The sequence below is a fragment of the Notothenia rossii genome (assembly GCF_949606895.1).
Source record: "Notothenia rossii genome assembly, chromosome: 7".
Lineage (NCBI taxonomy): Eukaryota > Metazoa > Chordata > Actinopteri > Perciformes > Nototheniidae > Notothenia > Notothenia rossii.
Genome location: NC_136905.1, coordinates 82399977 through 82416185, shown reverse-complemented (window position 1 = coordinate 82416185; position 16209 = coordinate 82399977). Strand labels below are relative to the sequence as shown.

Sequence of the window (16209 nt, the reverse complement as noted above, 5' to 3'; positions counted from 1 at the left end):
ACTCGGAGGACATGTGCTACCAAGCAAGCGTACTCGAGATTGAGAAACGGTCATAGTCTCAAAGTGCTTGACAAAACATCATAGGAGTCATAAAAGAATAAATGACCACACAAGCCACGTGTTAAGAAGTGCTAAAAACACAATACAAACATAGAATAAAATAAAGCACACAGGTTACCCAAACAGGAATGTCTTTAACTAACTTTTAAAAGAGTCACAGTCAGCGGACCGTGAGGGCAGAGCGTTCCATAGGTTAGAGGCCACGGCTTGAACGCTCGATCACCACGGGTCTTAAGGCGAGTACGTGGGACAGAGAGTAGCCTGAACATGTTAGACCAGAGGGGGCGGGCTGATGTATACGGATGAATTATATATAAAAGACATAGAAGGGTTTATTTTATTTTTTATTTTAGTATTCCTGAGTGCTTTCTGCTTCTGAATGAGCGGAAAAGGCCTCCTCCTGCAGCTCTACCCTCCCTCCTCGACCTCCAGCAACCTCACCCCCTGCTGTGTGTCACTGCACAGTCACTGCCCTGTGACTGTGACCCCCCCTCCCACCGCAAGCCATTGTGAGTGCAGGGCCGGGGAGGAAGTCCTAACCCTTTCCTTAAGATACAGAGTGACGCTGACCCCCCCACGCCCTCCTCCGGCCCTGCTATTCTGAGAGTTTGACGCCACGGCCGTGAGTCACATGCTGTGTTGGCGTATTAAAATACACATAGATGAGCATAAATAATGTGTACTGATGGCAGCAGGGGGGGGGGGGGGGGCATAACTAATCAGGGGATCAGTGAGTGAACGCAGGCGAGGCTCGAGGAGTCACAACAGATGCTTCAGTGTAGCTTCCTGTTAGCAATTATCAGGCAGCAACAATCCAGAGGCTACAGCAGGGGAGTCAAACTCAAATACAAAGTGGGCCAAAATTAAAAAATGGGTACTAGTCGAGGGCCGGACTGGTTCAATGTTTATTGCAGAACTTATTGAAATGAACTTATTGCACATATTAAACCTGGAACTAACAAAGCTTAAATGATTGCCTATAAAAACAACATTAAACATTAAATAATCAGTTGATTCATTTCTTATGGCTCTATCTGCAGCTTCTCCAGAGTCATTTCTTATGATCACATTTTCCCACAGGCCAACAACAGCTTCAACAAAACTATTTCCCTCAAAGAGAAACCAAACATGCCCTGTTGTCGTGAGAGAGAAAGTGCAGAAGGAAACATCCATTAAACTCAGTGTGCTGCTCTGTGATGCTAGCTCAGATACTTGGCATCTCATCTTGGGGGCAAGGTCATCAATGTTTGGGCTCAGGCTCTGAGCTGAGGAGACCCTCAGGATGGAGTGAAGGTGTGCGTGCAATATACCGGCGGGCCAGATCTAACGGTAATTAGAAATTATCCTGCGGGCCGAAATTAAATCCACCAAGGGCCTGATTTGGCCCCCGGGCCTTGAGTTTGACACATGTGGGCTAGAGGATCCACATTAACAGGATGCACTCGTCCAACAAATATAAAGAGATTAGCGACACAGCCCTTTATAATAGTCTTTTAAACTTTATTATTTAGTTGTATTTATTTGATAGGTTTTTTACTTATATTATTCATTTTACAGTTTTATTCGCGACATTCCCTTTTGAATAGGTCTTTAATCTTTTTTTAATCTTAATATGATTTATATATATAAATATTTCTAATGGTTTTATTTATTTATTTTATATTTTATTGTATTTATTCATTTGGTCTTTTGTCTTCCTTTATCTTACCAGGAGGGATCATTATTTATTATCATACCTTTTACCTTTTAGTGTCCCTTAAAGGTAGGGTAGGTAATTCACTTCAGAAACACTTGCTGTTATATTCCATGGAATGCTCTTAACATCCCGATAGCAATGAATACATGAAATGATTTGACAATAAATATCATATATATAAAAAATTCATCTGTGGAAGCCGCGGCGCTGTAAAAAGCACGACCAATCATCTGAGCCGCCCGGCTAAAGTAACTGGATGGCCTACCTGCCTGTCAGCCTTCCATCTGGGCACAAACTTATCTCGTGCCCTCATTGGTCATGTGCGCGTTCGTGTGTGTTGGAGGAGGGGCTCTGTAAGGAAGTCTGAAGGAAGGGGCAGATTTTTTCGGCTGCGTATTTTCAAATTCTAGTGCACTCGAGCTGGTTTCTCCATTCTTAACTACCCCACCTTTAACCTGTTATATTATGTTGCTATGCTGCATGTGTGTAAGAACGTCTTACGTCTGACCTGAAGTTCATTTCTACTTCTCTGTATTCATTTGTAATGTGTGCCATGTTGTTAAAGCACTTTGAGCTGCACCTGCTGTATGGACATAAAGCTTTATTATCAAACCAAGTGAATGTTCCTGAGCGCCGTGTCGAACATGTGTCGGGTAATTTGTTTCTGAAATCCAGTTTTGTTGGTGGGCCCACTCCAGGATTAGCACTAATCCCACAGTGGGCTCGGATTAGATATTTATTTATCATGATATTTGTATTACTGTGCGGCTCTGCTTGTTTGAGGTGGAAAAATACAAGATGAGATGTTGTATTTACATTTCTCTTCGCCCCGGAGGGATTATTTTTTGAGCTGCTGAGAAAGAATACGTGATGTGATGACTTCAAATCGAATTGACATAGAAAACATTTGAAGCAGCCGATAATAATGACAATGTGACATTCGGGATGGGATGATATCAAAATGTCATGTCGCCATTATCCTTCGTAAACATGTCAATTAGACAGAAGGCAGCGCAGGAGGAATGGGAACATTTATATAATCCTGATAATCATCAAATGAGGCCTTAAACTATCAGAAACATTCTGTATCACTCGGAGGTTGCGCGGAATTCCACAGACGAGGATTATTGTATAAATATGAAGGTTTGATGTTAAAGAACTAGAAAACATTTATGGAAATATGCGCTTCTTGGTGAAAAGGAAAAGAGAATGATATAAGAAGGTTGATACTGGCTTTGAGTCTTACATGTAGCTGAAGACACTACCGAGCTAGCTTCACTTAGCAACAAAGACTGGAGACGGCTCGCCAAGTCCCAAAACACCTTCCAGCCCCTTTAACACTCTGAAGGTGCTTCTTCACTTATATCAACATCAATTAACCGCAGGTGGCTTTGTCTTTGTTTCTGGACTTTCTCAAATGGATACCAGGAATTAACTCAAGGTATTGGCAACTAATCAGTCTTAGTGAATCTGTCACATTCAATAGAAAGTCTTTGCATGTGAGAAAGGAAGCTGCACACATTCATTTCCATATGATTACATCTACAGTTGAAATGTACCAAGGACATATGAATGTATTACCTTCAGTTTTAGTTGGTAAGCAACACACACACGCAACTTAAAGTCATCTCACATCCATCTCCAGCCTGCAGCAGTCTCTTAGGACAAACACTTACACCATACAAAAAGGCAAATCTACATTTTAATGCCTTTTACAATGTATATTTGTCTGTCACTGCCGTTTCAGCAGGAAAACAACTGACACAAGCAACACCATAAAAACAGACGAGGTAATCTGTGAAGGACTGGGCTTTTCTTGAGTGGGGGAAGCCTTAAAACACAACATTAAAGACTCGTTTCACTCCATGTTCACTTCACTGCATCTCCTCCCCTCCATTTGTTGCTGTTTAGTGCGGCAGTCACTGCTAATTTCACTGCAACTATTCCAACCCACACAAACAGGCTTCTCCGAGCGTGAGACAGGGAGGGGGCGGAGGGGTGGTAGGTTGCACCGGCACGATTAAAACCGGTGCAGAGGAAAGAATGACGTTGAGAAATAAGAAACTTTTCCCTAAGCCCAAACTGACATTAACCGACTGCTTCCTCCGGTTTAACAGCCTTCCAGACTTTAGGAGTCGGACCCTGCAGCAATGGGTGATGACCTGAGTTTTGGTAAGGTTTGTTTACTGACTGGTTGTAGCTACACAGTTGGGAATCAGGAGGGGAAGCTTTGTGGCTTTGAATAGGGGGAAGCATTTAAAAAAAGGATCAAATCTGCAGTACTTTTTAATCAAACTTTGCTACTTCGACAACACGATTACGGCCCGTCTACACTACAGGCATCAAAAAATGCTTTCAACGCTTCGCCCATTCACTTGAATGGGGTGACGTAGAAGATTTTGTATCTTCGCCGAACTGCATTGTGGGGAGCATGGCATGGCTTTGCAAGCATCACGAGCATCTATCGGCATCAAAAGTTGAACAATGTTCAACTTTTGGGGCTCGATGCTTGGCATCAGCCAATCAAATTCCGTTTATGCAATTCCCGCCAGTGCAAGCACAGCCAATCAAACCGCGTGCAAGCTGGGAGAGCCAGACCGCAGTTCATTTCCTCATATTCCAAACGAGATATTACGGTAGCAAATCACCCGGTTCTTTACGACCGGAACTATTTACCGGGATACAAACCGGAGGAACCAGGCATGGAGGGAGGTGGCAGAGACAGTGGGTGAAACTGGTAGGTTTTCGCCTGTTTGGGGAGTTTATATCCAGTTTACTTCGTTTTAACATTGCTATTGCTTTGTATGTCGGGGCGGGAGATTCATGTGATTGGTTGTTGGTCGTGTTGCTCGCAAAAAAATCGCCAAGCTTCAGACACGCCCAGCTTCAAGATTTTTTTATGCCTGTAGTGTAGACGGTCTCTTTAAGAGTCTTTCAATCAAAAACAATGTTGTGAAGCATCGTAGGATCATGGGAGTTGTAGTCTTTATCACCAGGATTCCTTCAGAGTTCATGGTTCAGGAGGTTTGGAGCATCTTTAGGAGTAGTTTGATTTTTTTAATTTTTTTAAATCGGAGTTTCTTCTGCACGCTGTTTCGCTCCCGTTAACGTTATCTCAGCTTGTTTCTCTAGTAACTAAATATCCAGACGTCCCTTCCCTAAAATCCGTCATCCGAATTAAAATGCACCGAGATCTAAACAGTGTATGGCGAAAATGCATGTTACAGCATGCTCAAAAGGGATACGACGCCAATATAGGGAACTAGGAAAATCATTGCCGTTATTAAAAATGACTAATTTCTCGGGGGTTGAAAAGAACACAATGCAAAAAAACACCAAACATAGGTCTAGCGGTGACATACAGTTACCTTCTATACCCTTCAAAAGGACAAAGGTCAAAGACAATGTGCTGCTTATTCACAGAAACGTAAAAGTCAGAAACCCTCCGTCCACCACCTCTCTTCACTAAGGCTAGTTTTGCTCACAGGAAACTAAATAACATGCAGCATAAAATACATAACTGTCAGATAATGTACATCCGTTAGCAAGCCACAAAGTTCACCTATTCTAAGGAGAAACTTTGACTCGCCTCTGAGGTTCTTAATTCCTCTTTTATTGCGAGTGAGGTTAGCCTTGGGACTCATGTGAAGAGAGGAAGCGTACCTTTGCACTTCTGTTTGCAAAAGTGTGAGTTGGTCCGTCTTTCTCCACACTGAAGATGTGTTCTCTGTGTGTGGAAAGATACTGCGTCGCCTCCTGCTTCACTGCAGTGCCCCTGAGTTTCCTATCTCTCAGCAATAATGAAACACTTTCTATAATTTTGTATATTTCACGTGATGATTCAGGCGATTCTGGTTCCTCCTGGGAGGCCAGAAATCAATTGTGCACATACACTGCCCACAGGTTTGCGGGATAATGTTGCAGCCTAGATAAAAGCTGTGCTCACACTCTGAACGCTCATGATTAATCACAGCCCGCGTCCTTGGAGAGCCCGGCAGCACAAAACTTTCTCAGAGGTTTGTGTGAAACTCTGTGTGTGAGAGTTGTGTATGCAGGTATGTGTGAGGGAGAGTCACCTTGACTGCAAAGCTACATTTGCCGCTGCGAACCGCCTCCTCGTCCGTCTGCCACTGGTGCGGCCGACTCGACTCCGGCACGTAGACGTCTTTCTTCCGGCGGAAACTCTTCCGTAGCTTATTCATCGCTGAGCTCCCTGTGAGTGACGAGGACAAACGTAATTAATTCCAGGGCCTGTCAGGTGCAACACAACAGGTTAGAAGCAGGAGTGTAATAAAAGGCAACGGTTAAACATCTATTACGTAATAATACAAGAAGTGTGTAAGACTGGAAATGTGGCAATTCACGTGCAGAATGAGTCAACTTCCTGTGTCTGATAACAGATAAGGAGCTGGTGCAGAATGACGACGCTACCAGATTACTACTTTCATGCTTCCTGCCCTGCAAATAGGAGTGCTTTAAACACTGACATCAGTGCAGGACACAATGAGCCGTTGTCTCTCTGACTGACGAGGATGAACAAAAGGGTTTTAGTCTTTGTAGCGTTAGGAGTCAAGGAGGCCAGAATAAAAGGGGACACTGAGGGGGATATAATGCAACTACTGAGAGAATGTTTTACCTAAACCAACACAATCACTTCAGTTGAAGAACACACTTCCTGGTCCGGTTTTCCATGAACTTACTTTAAAGTGGACCTATCATGCTATATTTGAATAATATAGTGTAGGACCATACCTATAAAGGCATATTTATACCTTTTATTTGTCAAAATAACAAACAGATCATGCATTTTAGCCATTCCTCATTTCGCTCAATTTAACACTGTCTTTGCATGGGCTGACTCTGTGAGAACAGCACCATCTACAGGCCTGGCATATGTACTACAGCGTCTCCAGCGCTTTCCAACGGCAATGTCCGTGGCTGTCTCCTCCTGATTGGTGGAGTTGGCCCAATAGCCGTAGCGCCACTTCTGTGACGTCATAGAAGTGTTCAAATCTGGATCAGTCTGTATCAGATCCGTTGCAGCCCCTTTTTTAGAGGTTTGGGTATGGAGGAAAATAGAGAGGGTTGTGTTTTCTGACACTTGGTGAGTTCCCTGGAACACCGGGGACACATATTCATGTAGAAAGGACGTACAAAAGTGCATTTTGCATGATAGGTCACCTTTAAGTTAAGAGGGTTTACAAGCAGCATTACGAGTGTGATAACTTTTTGCTTAACCTTAAAATAAAGAGTTACTTATATACACAATATAATCATAACTTATGCCTTGAGGTCTAAAAATGAAACCATAAATCAAATTTATTTTAGAAATGCTTTTTAACCACTCCCAAAAAAGGAAACTTGGAGAAATTAAGATTTGTTATTTTATTGGATAAATGACATAACTTAAAGTATGACAGCCTTGTATCACATGGTATACCAGTTTGTAATTAAAATAACATCGGTTTAAAATGTATCTCTGTCACTGTGACTGTCACCAGTTTGGTCTTTCTTATACTTAACTTACTCAATAGCCGCGTTCACACCGCAGTACTTTTCCCACTTTAGTTCCGATATAGTTCCGAAATGTCGCGTTCACACCAAAAACAGCCGGAACTAAAATTAGTTCATGAGAACCTTTTTACCCCCTTTTCCGTCCCTGCTAGAGAGCAGGTACTTTGCAAACCACGGCCCGTAATACTCAAAAAAAGTATTGTGAAGCCACCATTTTTTTATCCTCGCATTAGCATTATTAGCATTAGCATTAGCCCAGCGCAGAAACGCAGAGAGAGAGAGACTAACTTATGGCAACACAAAATAAAACATGGGAGCGGTGGAGATGAGGAGGTGCCGGCGTTCTGGCGATTTACTGGGAGGGCTTCAGTAGAGCCAGTCCCCAACTCCGGGGACTTCCGGCCAGGGATTTTGGGCGACAGTATGAAGTTGTTTGCGGCCTGCCAGTAAACCCAAAGCAGAAGAAGAAGAAGTGACGTCAGCGGCTTCATTTGCCTAATCCACCCCCAGGGACTTATTCCGGTGTGAACGCGATCTGTACTTAGTTCATCAGAGCTAAAGAGTTCTCCTGAACTAAGTTCTCATGAACCTTTGTGGGAAAAGTACTGCGGTGTGAAAGCGCCTATTCTTAACGTTATTGTCGTCTTATTTGTTATTACTAATCGTACCCTTGTCTATTACAAAGGGTGTAGAGCCAAATCAAGGTTTTTCTTCATGTTGAAGTCAAAGTTTTGGGTTGAAGTCTCACTTTAGTGCAGTTTCAAGTACTGTAATTCTCAGAAAATTGTACCACCACAGCACAATGAATTAGGCTAAAAGCGTGACTTGAAACAGCGCATGTGTGTCTTCTTGGCTTTGGGAGGAGATTAGGAGGCACAAAAAAAGCAGAGAGCCAATTAAAAGTTGCTGATCCAAACTCAAAGTGAGAGGTGCATCCATCATGGAGGAAAGAAACCTGGCTCACGTCTCCCAAAGCAACTCATAACCGGGGAGCAGAACCATCTGACTTTAACACGTAACACGGAGCGCCTGCACCGGCAAGTTGCACCCACTAACATCTGAGCTGATGAGGATCGGGCGGGATTAAAGCTCTTTAATCCAGGAGAGCCGACTGTCCACACACAGGAACAAGCAGCAACATGGCAGCGTTTACACACACACACACACACACACACACATCCACCTGCTTAACTACACACACAGCACTGAGCTCCGTAATGAAACCTGTCCTGTGTGAGGCTCTGTTATCTGTCTGTGCCAGGCTCCAGCTCTGTGGGCAGCAAACAATGAAGATTTCAGCGCTGACCAGCCTACCGAAACTCACACAAACACATCAAACGTCTTAATGTCAATGAAAGGACGTGAGGGGTGGACCTTGGACCTAGGAAACGGTTTAAGAGCCTCAATCTGACGTGTGCAGTGCCATGTTTCTGCACTTCAAATAGCCTGAGTAAACCGACAAAAGACACACATTAAAGTTAGACTTGCTGCTTTCAAGACTTACATGAACTAAGTATGACCTTCACGAACAAATGAGTAGAATGGTCAACTTTGTAATCCAAGTTGAAGTTCAGAGTTCGACAGTAGTTGCTGAATTCGTTCTCCCTTTCTCCTTCAAAAAAGCTTGTTATTTTTCTCATGCTGCAGCACCTCTTTTCACCCTCTGTCTGAAACCAGAGCCCAGTCTGCTCTGATTGGTCAGCTGGCTGGCTCTGCTCTCATAGGTCAACTGAGAGATGCCCCTTAGCCAATCACGTACAATGTGTTAGAGCACTAGCCAATAGAAGCGTGAGTGTTATATATCGTGATGTCACGATGTTCTGGAAGTAAACAAAGGAGTCCAATGGAAGAATGCAATAAAACAAGGCTGTAATGTAATAATGATGACTTTTCTTGGCTTGGCTTGTAACAGAGTGCGGCCAAATGACTGAGGTATGAATAATTTAAACCTTTTAATGTTCCTGAAAACAATATTCTCCTTAAAAAAAGGTTGGTCACAGGTTCTAAAGCTGATTTAGAAAAGCACCAAACATAACAAAACCTGCATTTCCAGGTAAAAATTCTGCGTAAATAAACGGAAACAAAGTCAATATTAAACTAGTTTTATAGTGTGTGTGGGCTAAATACATAATGATGATACTGGTTCACCTATTCAGAATAAATATGTGTTTAAACATTGATATTTACACAACTACAAAGTCACAAGGTAAGCAGGCTGAAGTCGTTTTAACGCAGGTGTTTATTCGTGGGAAAGCCACTGTTTTGTAACGTAATGCCTCTGCAGGTGTCACGATATAAAAAGGCAGTGACACCCAGTCTGACTCCAGTGTGTGCATTCGACTGTGCACACACACAAGTTGTAGCCTGCAGTGGAGTTAAGTGTTTGAAAACAAGACGAGAAATATTGCTTCACTGCTCACACACTGCTTTATTTAGGTCACATCACGTTGGGCTCGCTGCAGTGATAGGCTGCACGGCGAAGAGGAGGAAAACACTTCAACGGCTCCAGCGCCGAGGCTTCTGTGCAACAAGTATTTATATCCAATGTGTCATGCATATATGAAAACATAGCTTAAGGTTTTTTGTTTTAAATATGAAAGAAATGTAGTTTTTTTGTGAAACTGCAAATGGACACGGCAAGGAAGCCAGATTGTTCGGTAGTCACTGTTTTATTAAAAACATCCCGATTTGAAACAGCTGTGTTTTGGTGCTGGAGTTTCACAACCTGAAAACCACACTTATTTTTATAAATGACTACCAGATGGAGATTAGTAATGGATCTAATTTTATCTATTCATCTGTTTACAAACATTTGAATCAGTCTTTTAAATGTCAGAGGGTATTTGGTCTAACTATACTGTAAAATGTATTATCTCTTCGATTTAAACACGGCATCTATTGCAGGTCTGTCCGTCCTGGGAGAGGGATCCCTCCTCTGTTGCTCTCCCTGAGGTTTCTCCCATGTTCCCCTTTACACTGTGGGGGTTTATCTCTAGAAGTGTTTCCTTGTACGATGTGAGGGTCTAAGGGCAGATGTCGTATTGTCATACTGATATTCTTTACAAACTGTGAAGTCCACTGAGACAAATTTAACATTTTTGATATTGGGCTGTATAAATAAATAATTGATTGATTGATTGAGAGGAAGGAGACATCTCCAAATCGCTCCCCAGAGATATTCCATTTATGACAAGAAACGCAATAAATGCTCACATTTCAGAAGCTGAGAAATAAAAAAAAATGAAAGCTGTACTTTTGAATAACTCCATTTAAACAATGGCTTAAATTACTACTTTTATCAGAACGAGAACGATCAAACATCTCTGTGGTTCTCCTCAGCTCTACTGAGACTTTAAGCCTCAAGCTCGTTGTTTTGGTCTTAATTAGCCTCGTTTCAAGCTGCAGAGATGTTCTGATAAACCCACTTCACGCGACCTACCCACTACTAAAAGTCTACCAAATTGCTGGTGAACAAAGTGGAGTCATTAGCAGTAAGATGCAGAAGTTAGGAGATGGTGGAGACCACACCAGACACAAGTTGGCCAAGTTGCCACCAACATATAGAAAATATGCTAACACATTGACCATTAGATTAAAAGTGAATTTTCTTCTACACATACTTAAGTATATATAATACCTTGCTTTATATCTTGTTATTGTTAATTAGTAAATTCAACATGTATATTTTCTACTTTCTTGTTTATTTCTTGTCTATTCATTTGTATTGTACAATGCCCCATTTCCCAAATTGGGATCAATAAAGTACCATCTTATCTCAGGGTTCTTAAACTCACATTTAAGACTTTTTAAGACCCCGCGTGAACCCTGTATCTCTTATCTTATCTTGTAAAAAAAGATCTGGGAGAAAGAAGCCACCATCTCAGACTGAAGTGCAGAACAAAGGATGACTCATTTGGGACAAAAGTATCTTAGAATAAATGCTGAGGAAAGAAAAAGAAAACTATCAGCCTGGAAAGTAGTTTGGGGGGTTTGTTTGGTCCCGCAGGTCGTCATTGCATTTAATGCCCCAAAGTTGTTATGCGTCCGGTGAAAGCACTTCACTAAACTCACTTTCTAAATCACTTTACACTTGTGTTACTGCCAGCTTACAACCCACACACCTTCTCTCAGAGTTGAAGGAATGCGAGTGAAGGCACATACAGTCGTGTGCGTGGGAAAGACAGCGTACACTTGCTGTTCTTGTGTATATTATTGTATATGAATGTTTGAGCTCAGCCAAGCATATGATGCATGTTTCATTGTTGGAGGCGCCTGGGACTTTAGATTTCCAACAACTACACTTATTTAATCTTTAGCTCCTTTTCAACAGTAACAACAAGGAGTTTAATAATGAACAGTAGATCAAACGCATGTTCCTTATCCAGTGTTAAACGTGGAGTGTGTGCATGAAATCTGCATTAGCTGTAGTGCTACAGGCATTAGTAACCTGTAGAGTGTGTGTGTGTGTGTGTGTGTGTGTGTGTGTGTGTGTGTGTGTGTGTGTGTGTGTGTGTGTGTGTGTTTTTTAGAAAAAGGTGAGCAGTGATACGAGTGGCGCAGTCACCATTGTGTGTGTGTGTGTGTGTGTGTGTGTGTGTGTGTGTGTGTGTGTGTGTGTGTGTGTGTATGTGTGTTTTTTAGAAAAAGGTGAGCAGTGATACGAGTGGCGCGGTCACCTGTGTGTGTGTGTGTGTGTGTGTGTGTGTGTGTGTGTGTGTGTGTGTGTGTGTGTGTGTGTGTGTGTGTGTGTGTGTGTTTTTTACAAAAAGGTGAGCAGTGATACGAATGGAGGCCAGGCAAAGTGAGCCGTTTGGAGCAGTGCTGGTATGTGTCTGGTGCAAAGAAGTGCTGAAGGGGGGTGGGGGTAAATGTGGGTCATGTGAGGTGGGTTTAGCCCCTTGTTTTGGCCATGAGCCAGAAAGAAGAAGGGAAGGAGGGGGAAAGGTGAGGGGCAAAGATGGAGCAGAACATTAACACGGGGAGAGGTGAAAAGAAGTTTACTGAGGGTAAAGTTGAGTTAAATAACAGGTAAGGGAAAGAGTGGATGTAGAGAGAGGTAGCGTTACGAAATGAATAAGCACAGTTTCCCTAAGGTTTGTATTTATCCTAGACTCATTAAAAGTAAGCAAACTGTTTCTCACAGTAACAGGATGTCTTCAAAAGATGCTTTTAACTGGATGTTTTTCTTTAATCAATGCAGCATATTGACCTCGAGAAGGTAAATCAAACCAGCAGAAGAACAGAGAAATAGCTTCTAACTATTTCACAGGGTTTATGATCTCAGTTCTCCTTTTTAGTGAAGCAGACGAATCAATATAAATGGACTGACTTCTAAATGTTGCCGTTTGTATTAGGGCTGAACGATATATCGTGTCATGGTGATAACCGCGATATGCGCATGCGCGATATTCACATCGCAGGGACGTGCGATTTTATATAATCTTTTTTTTTTTTTTTTTTTAGAACGTGCGATATTAAAGACCCTGTGAAGTGTGCACCTGTGCATGATCTGTTATGCTAATACGTATAGTAATGACCAAAATTGTCCATTGGAACCCATATCAAAAGATGTTGGAATAGCAACGAATTTGACGAGTTTTGAATTTGCCGGGGAAATCTGCAGTCGACCTTCGCCTTCGTGGGCGTGGCTTGCGATCTACTGCGTGACTTCATGAGATGGACGCCGCCGCACTGTTTACATTCACCACCGTTCATTTTTTCTCTTTTTCAATGATATGTAAGGAATGAAACTGCCATTTCATTTTTGTGCAAAAACATGCACTTCACTGGGTCTTTAAGTAGGTACATTAACTAAAACACGTCATGTTACAATTATTTTTGCTGCTTGCTACCAGAAGGAAAACTTGCGCGGCTCTCATGTCAGGGGTACTTGAGTGAGTGACATGCAGGCTCTGCATGCACAGCAAACCACCAATCCCAATCATTCTTGATCAGATCACAGCAGGCCCCGCCCCGCTAGTTTGCAGACCATCAAAACACCGGTAAAGATTGAGCGAGGCACAGGAGGACAATACCGGCGAGACTGAAGCTTTACTTCCAAAAAGAAAAGCAACATCTGGAATCTGGAAATATTTTGGATACAAACAGGTTCTTCTCTTCTTCATTCACAGATGAACCCCCTTAAGGTATGATGAGTCAACCAGTTAAGATCCAGACGTGCGTGACTAAAATCCTTCATCCAGTTAAATATAGTTTAAAAAAACGCAATATATATCGCGGGGGAAAAAAATATCGCAATGTCATTTTTTTTCCAATATTGTGCAGCCGTAGTTTGTACATCTACTAAACAGTTTTTCCCACCTTAGAAATGTGAGTAGGTTGTTTTACAAACATTACATTTCCCAGCATAACAAAGGTTTACCTTTTTAGGGATTTACCAATAAGCCTGACATGACAGGTGCTTCACACTTGAATCCAAATGTTGCATGACATGTGTAATTGTTTGTTTATTTGGCAGGCACATTAAAGGTGGGGTATGTAATTCACTTCAGAATCACTTTGTGTTATATTCCATGGAATGCTCTTAACATCCCGACAGCAATGAATACATTAAGTGCTTTGACAATCAATACATAAAAAATGTCATCTGTGGAAGCCGTGGCGCTGTAAAAAGCACGACCAATCATCTGAGCCGGCACAAAGAGGCAGAGATGGGGAATGGAAGAAGGCAGGGGAAAAGAAGGTGGGTGAAGGATCTGAACCCTGCTGGAGCCGTCAGGATCTCTGTTCCCCTGCTCACACTAATGAGGACGATTACACAAGCACCATTTATAAACTCCCTGTGTTCACATAGAGACTAAGGACGCTCACATGCAACATCAGCAATGTTCTCACGGGACAATGGAGGTAAAGTGTTGATTAAAGGAGGAGGAGACTAGGGCTCAGAACGTATGTTGGACCTATAGACTTTATATGGTTTGGACTGGAGAGTAAAATCTCAACTTTCACGATTCAAAATGAACTTTTAAGCCCAATATCAGAAAGGGAGCTTTAAAGTGTGTACAGTCAGCAAGTTCTGTTTTTCGGGATATCTTACAGCCCAAAAACCACAACTCATTACTTCTGGACTAATTCATTGAGAAACCGAAGAATGATATACCTGCGTTCATTTTGTCCAGCTGAGACTCAGTCATAATCAGTTTTCTCTCTGTCCTTAGAGCCTCGCAGTCACAAGGAAAGACTCCCATGAAACCCAACAATTAAGGGGGTCAAATGTTAGAAACCTCAAAGAGAACAACAGACGAGGATCCCCTTTCACAGGGCAGACAGACGCGCAGTAGATGTCGTTTGTATTAGCTTTAAAAAGACGGATGGATCTCAAAAACCTTTCAGGTGCTGCCAAGAAAATTAACGTCTGCATCAGGCAGGACGATCAAAACAGGTGTGAACTTGGGAATGCAAAAGTAATGCACAGATTATTATTGAATTTATTTGGAGATTGTTTATCATGTCCCGTGATATTTGATGTCTTTGAACAGGGGCGGTGTGATTGGATGCCTCACAAGAGGGCTATTTTATTTATAACCTATGCTTCAAATATGCTTATTCAAGTAGTTGAATACAAAAAAGGACCGTTAAGAAGTGGAATTGATAAGCAGGACAGGAATATGGGTAATAATATGTAAAAGTAAAGAGAGTAGGAACAGGACTTTTCTCTCAGTTGTGTGTTCCTGCCAGGGAGGAAGGAGTGAGTGCTGCTGCTGGCTGTAGATGTAACAGTGTTTTAATAATCTCTCTAGGAATGGAAAACTGATTAATCCCTGCAGAAAGATCCCAGGGATGAGTACAGTGGTTAGGTTTCAAAGTAGAGATAGGGAGGGAGGGTGAGAGAAAGGGAGAGAATGGGCAGCAATTCAGGACAAAAAGGCCCCTCTGTCTCCTTTCAGGACTCGCCGCACAGTGAGCCAGCAGATACTCTTCATCCCATTTGACTGCGCTCTGCTCGGGGAGCTGTGTGTTATCTGTGTGTTCAGACGGAGCTTATAGTTTGGAGAGTAACACAGATAGGACGGCCTCCATCAATAAGGGCCAGCCGTCGGTAATGCAAAGCATGTCCGCTTTACATAACTGTGATGGAGGCGCCGGCCGACTGGAGGTGATAGCGTCGCCGCTGTGCTCTCAAACGGCCGAACCATGAGAGAATTTGAAAAATGCTGTGACTGTGATAATCCAATTTTCCGGGCCCCGCTTTGTGGCTCGGCATGCTTATGTAAAAAAAAAAAAAAAAGAAGAGGGGTAGAAGAAGAAGAAATGACAAGGAGAACATGTGGATGAAAGTGTGTGGAGTGCAACAAAAAGGGAAGCCAGGGTAAGATACACACTGTGGGAGGAGCAGGGTCAAAAGGTCAGAAAGAAGTACTCGGATAACTTCAATAAGACCTGCATTCAAAGTCTTGCAAAAGTTAAAGTACAAAAATAAACTAAAAGTGTATTTGAATTTGTGTAAATAGCTGTATTGTATTTTTCTATTGTGTGCTTAAACATGTACAACAGTTGGTTTGACATGTTAACGATTAAAAACAATGACAAATTAAAGTGGGAAAAAATACAAAAGTATTAGCATCAAAATACTTTAAGTAACAAAAGTAAGTAGTACTCAAAGTAGTAGTACTCATTACGCAGACTGGACCATTTTGGAATCATATATTTGGATTATAATGACCGATATATTAATGTGTATCACTTTAATGATTCAATTGGGAAAGCTGGGTTTAATTTGAATCACTTTTATACTATCAGGTAGCTTAATTTATAATAATACATCATAATCCATTATTTAACTAATACTCTAAACCTGAAAGCTTGTAATTAAAGCTTTCAAATAAATACGTAAAGTAAAACATGTGCCTCCAAAATGTTATGGATTAAAGGATGTGTAATTAAGTAGATTATTTGTTTATACATAATTTGGAATCAGT

The 16209-nt window shown here is 41.9% G+C and overlaps 1 protein-coding gene across 4 annotated transcripts in view; it reads right to left on the bottom strand.

Annotated features, from left to right (window-relative positions):
• Window positions 1–16209, bottom strand: part of numb (NUMB endocytic adaptor protein) — a 56979-nt gene that overhangs the window by 21697 nt on the left and 19073 nt on the right. For all 4 annotated transcript variants that reach the window (XM_079693610.1, XM_079693609.1, XM_079693612.1 and 1 more), the window contains exon 2: window positions 5833–5969. In XM_079693610.1, coding sequence (XP_079549736.1) covers window positions 5833–5958 — 126 coding nt within the window. In that variant the 5' untranslated portion in view covers window positions 5959–5969. The remainder of the gene's footprint in view (window positions 1–5832; window positions 5970–16209) is intronic.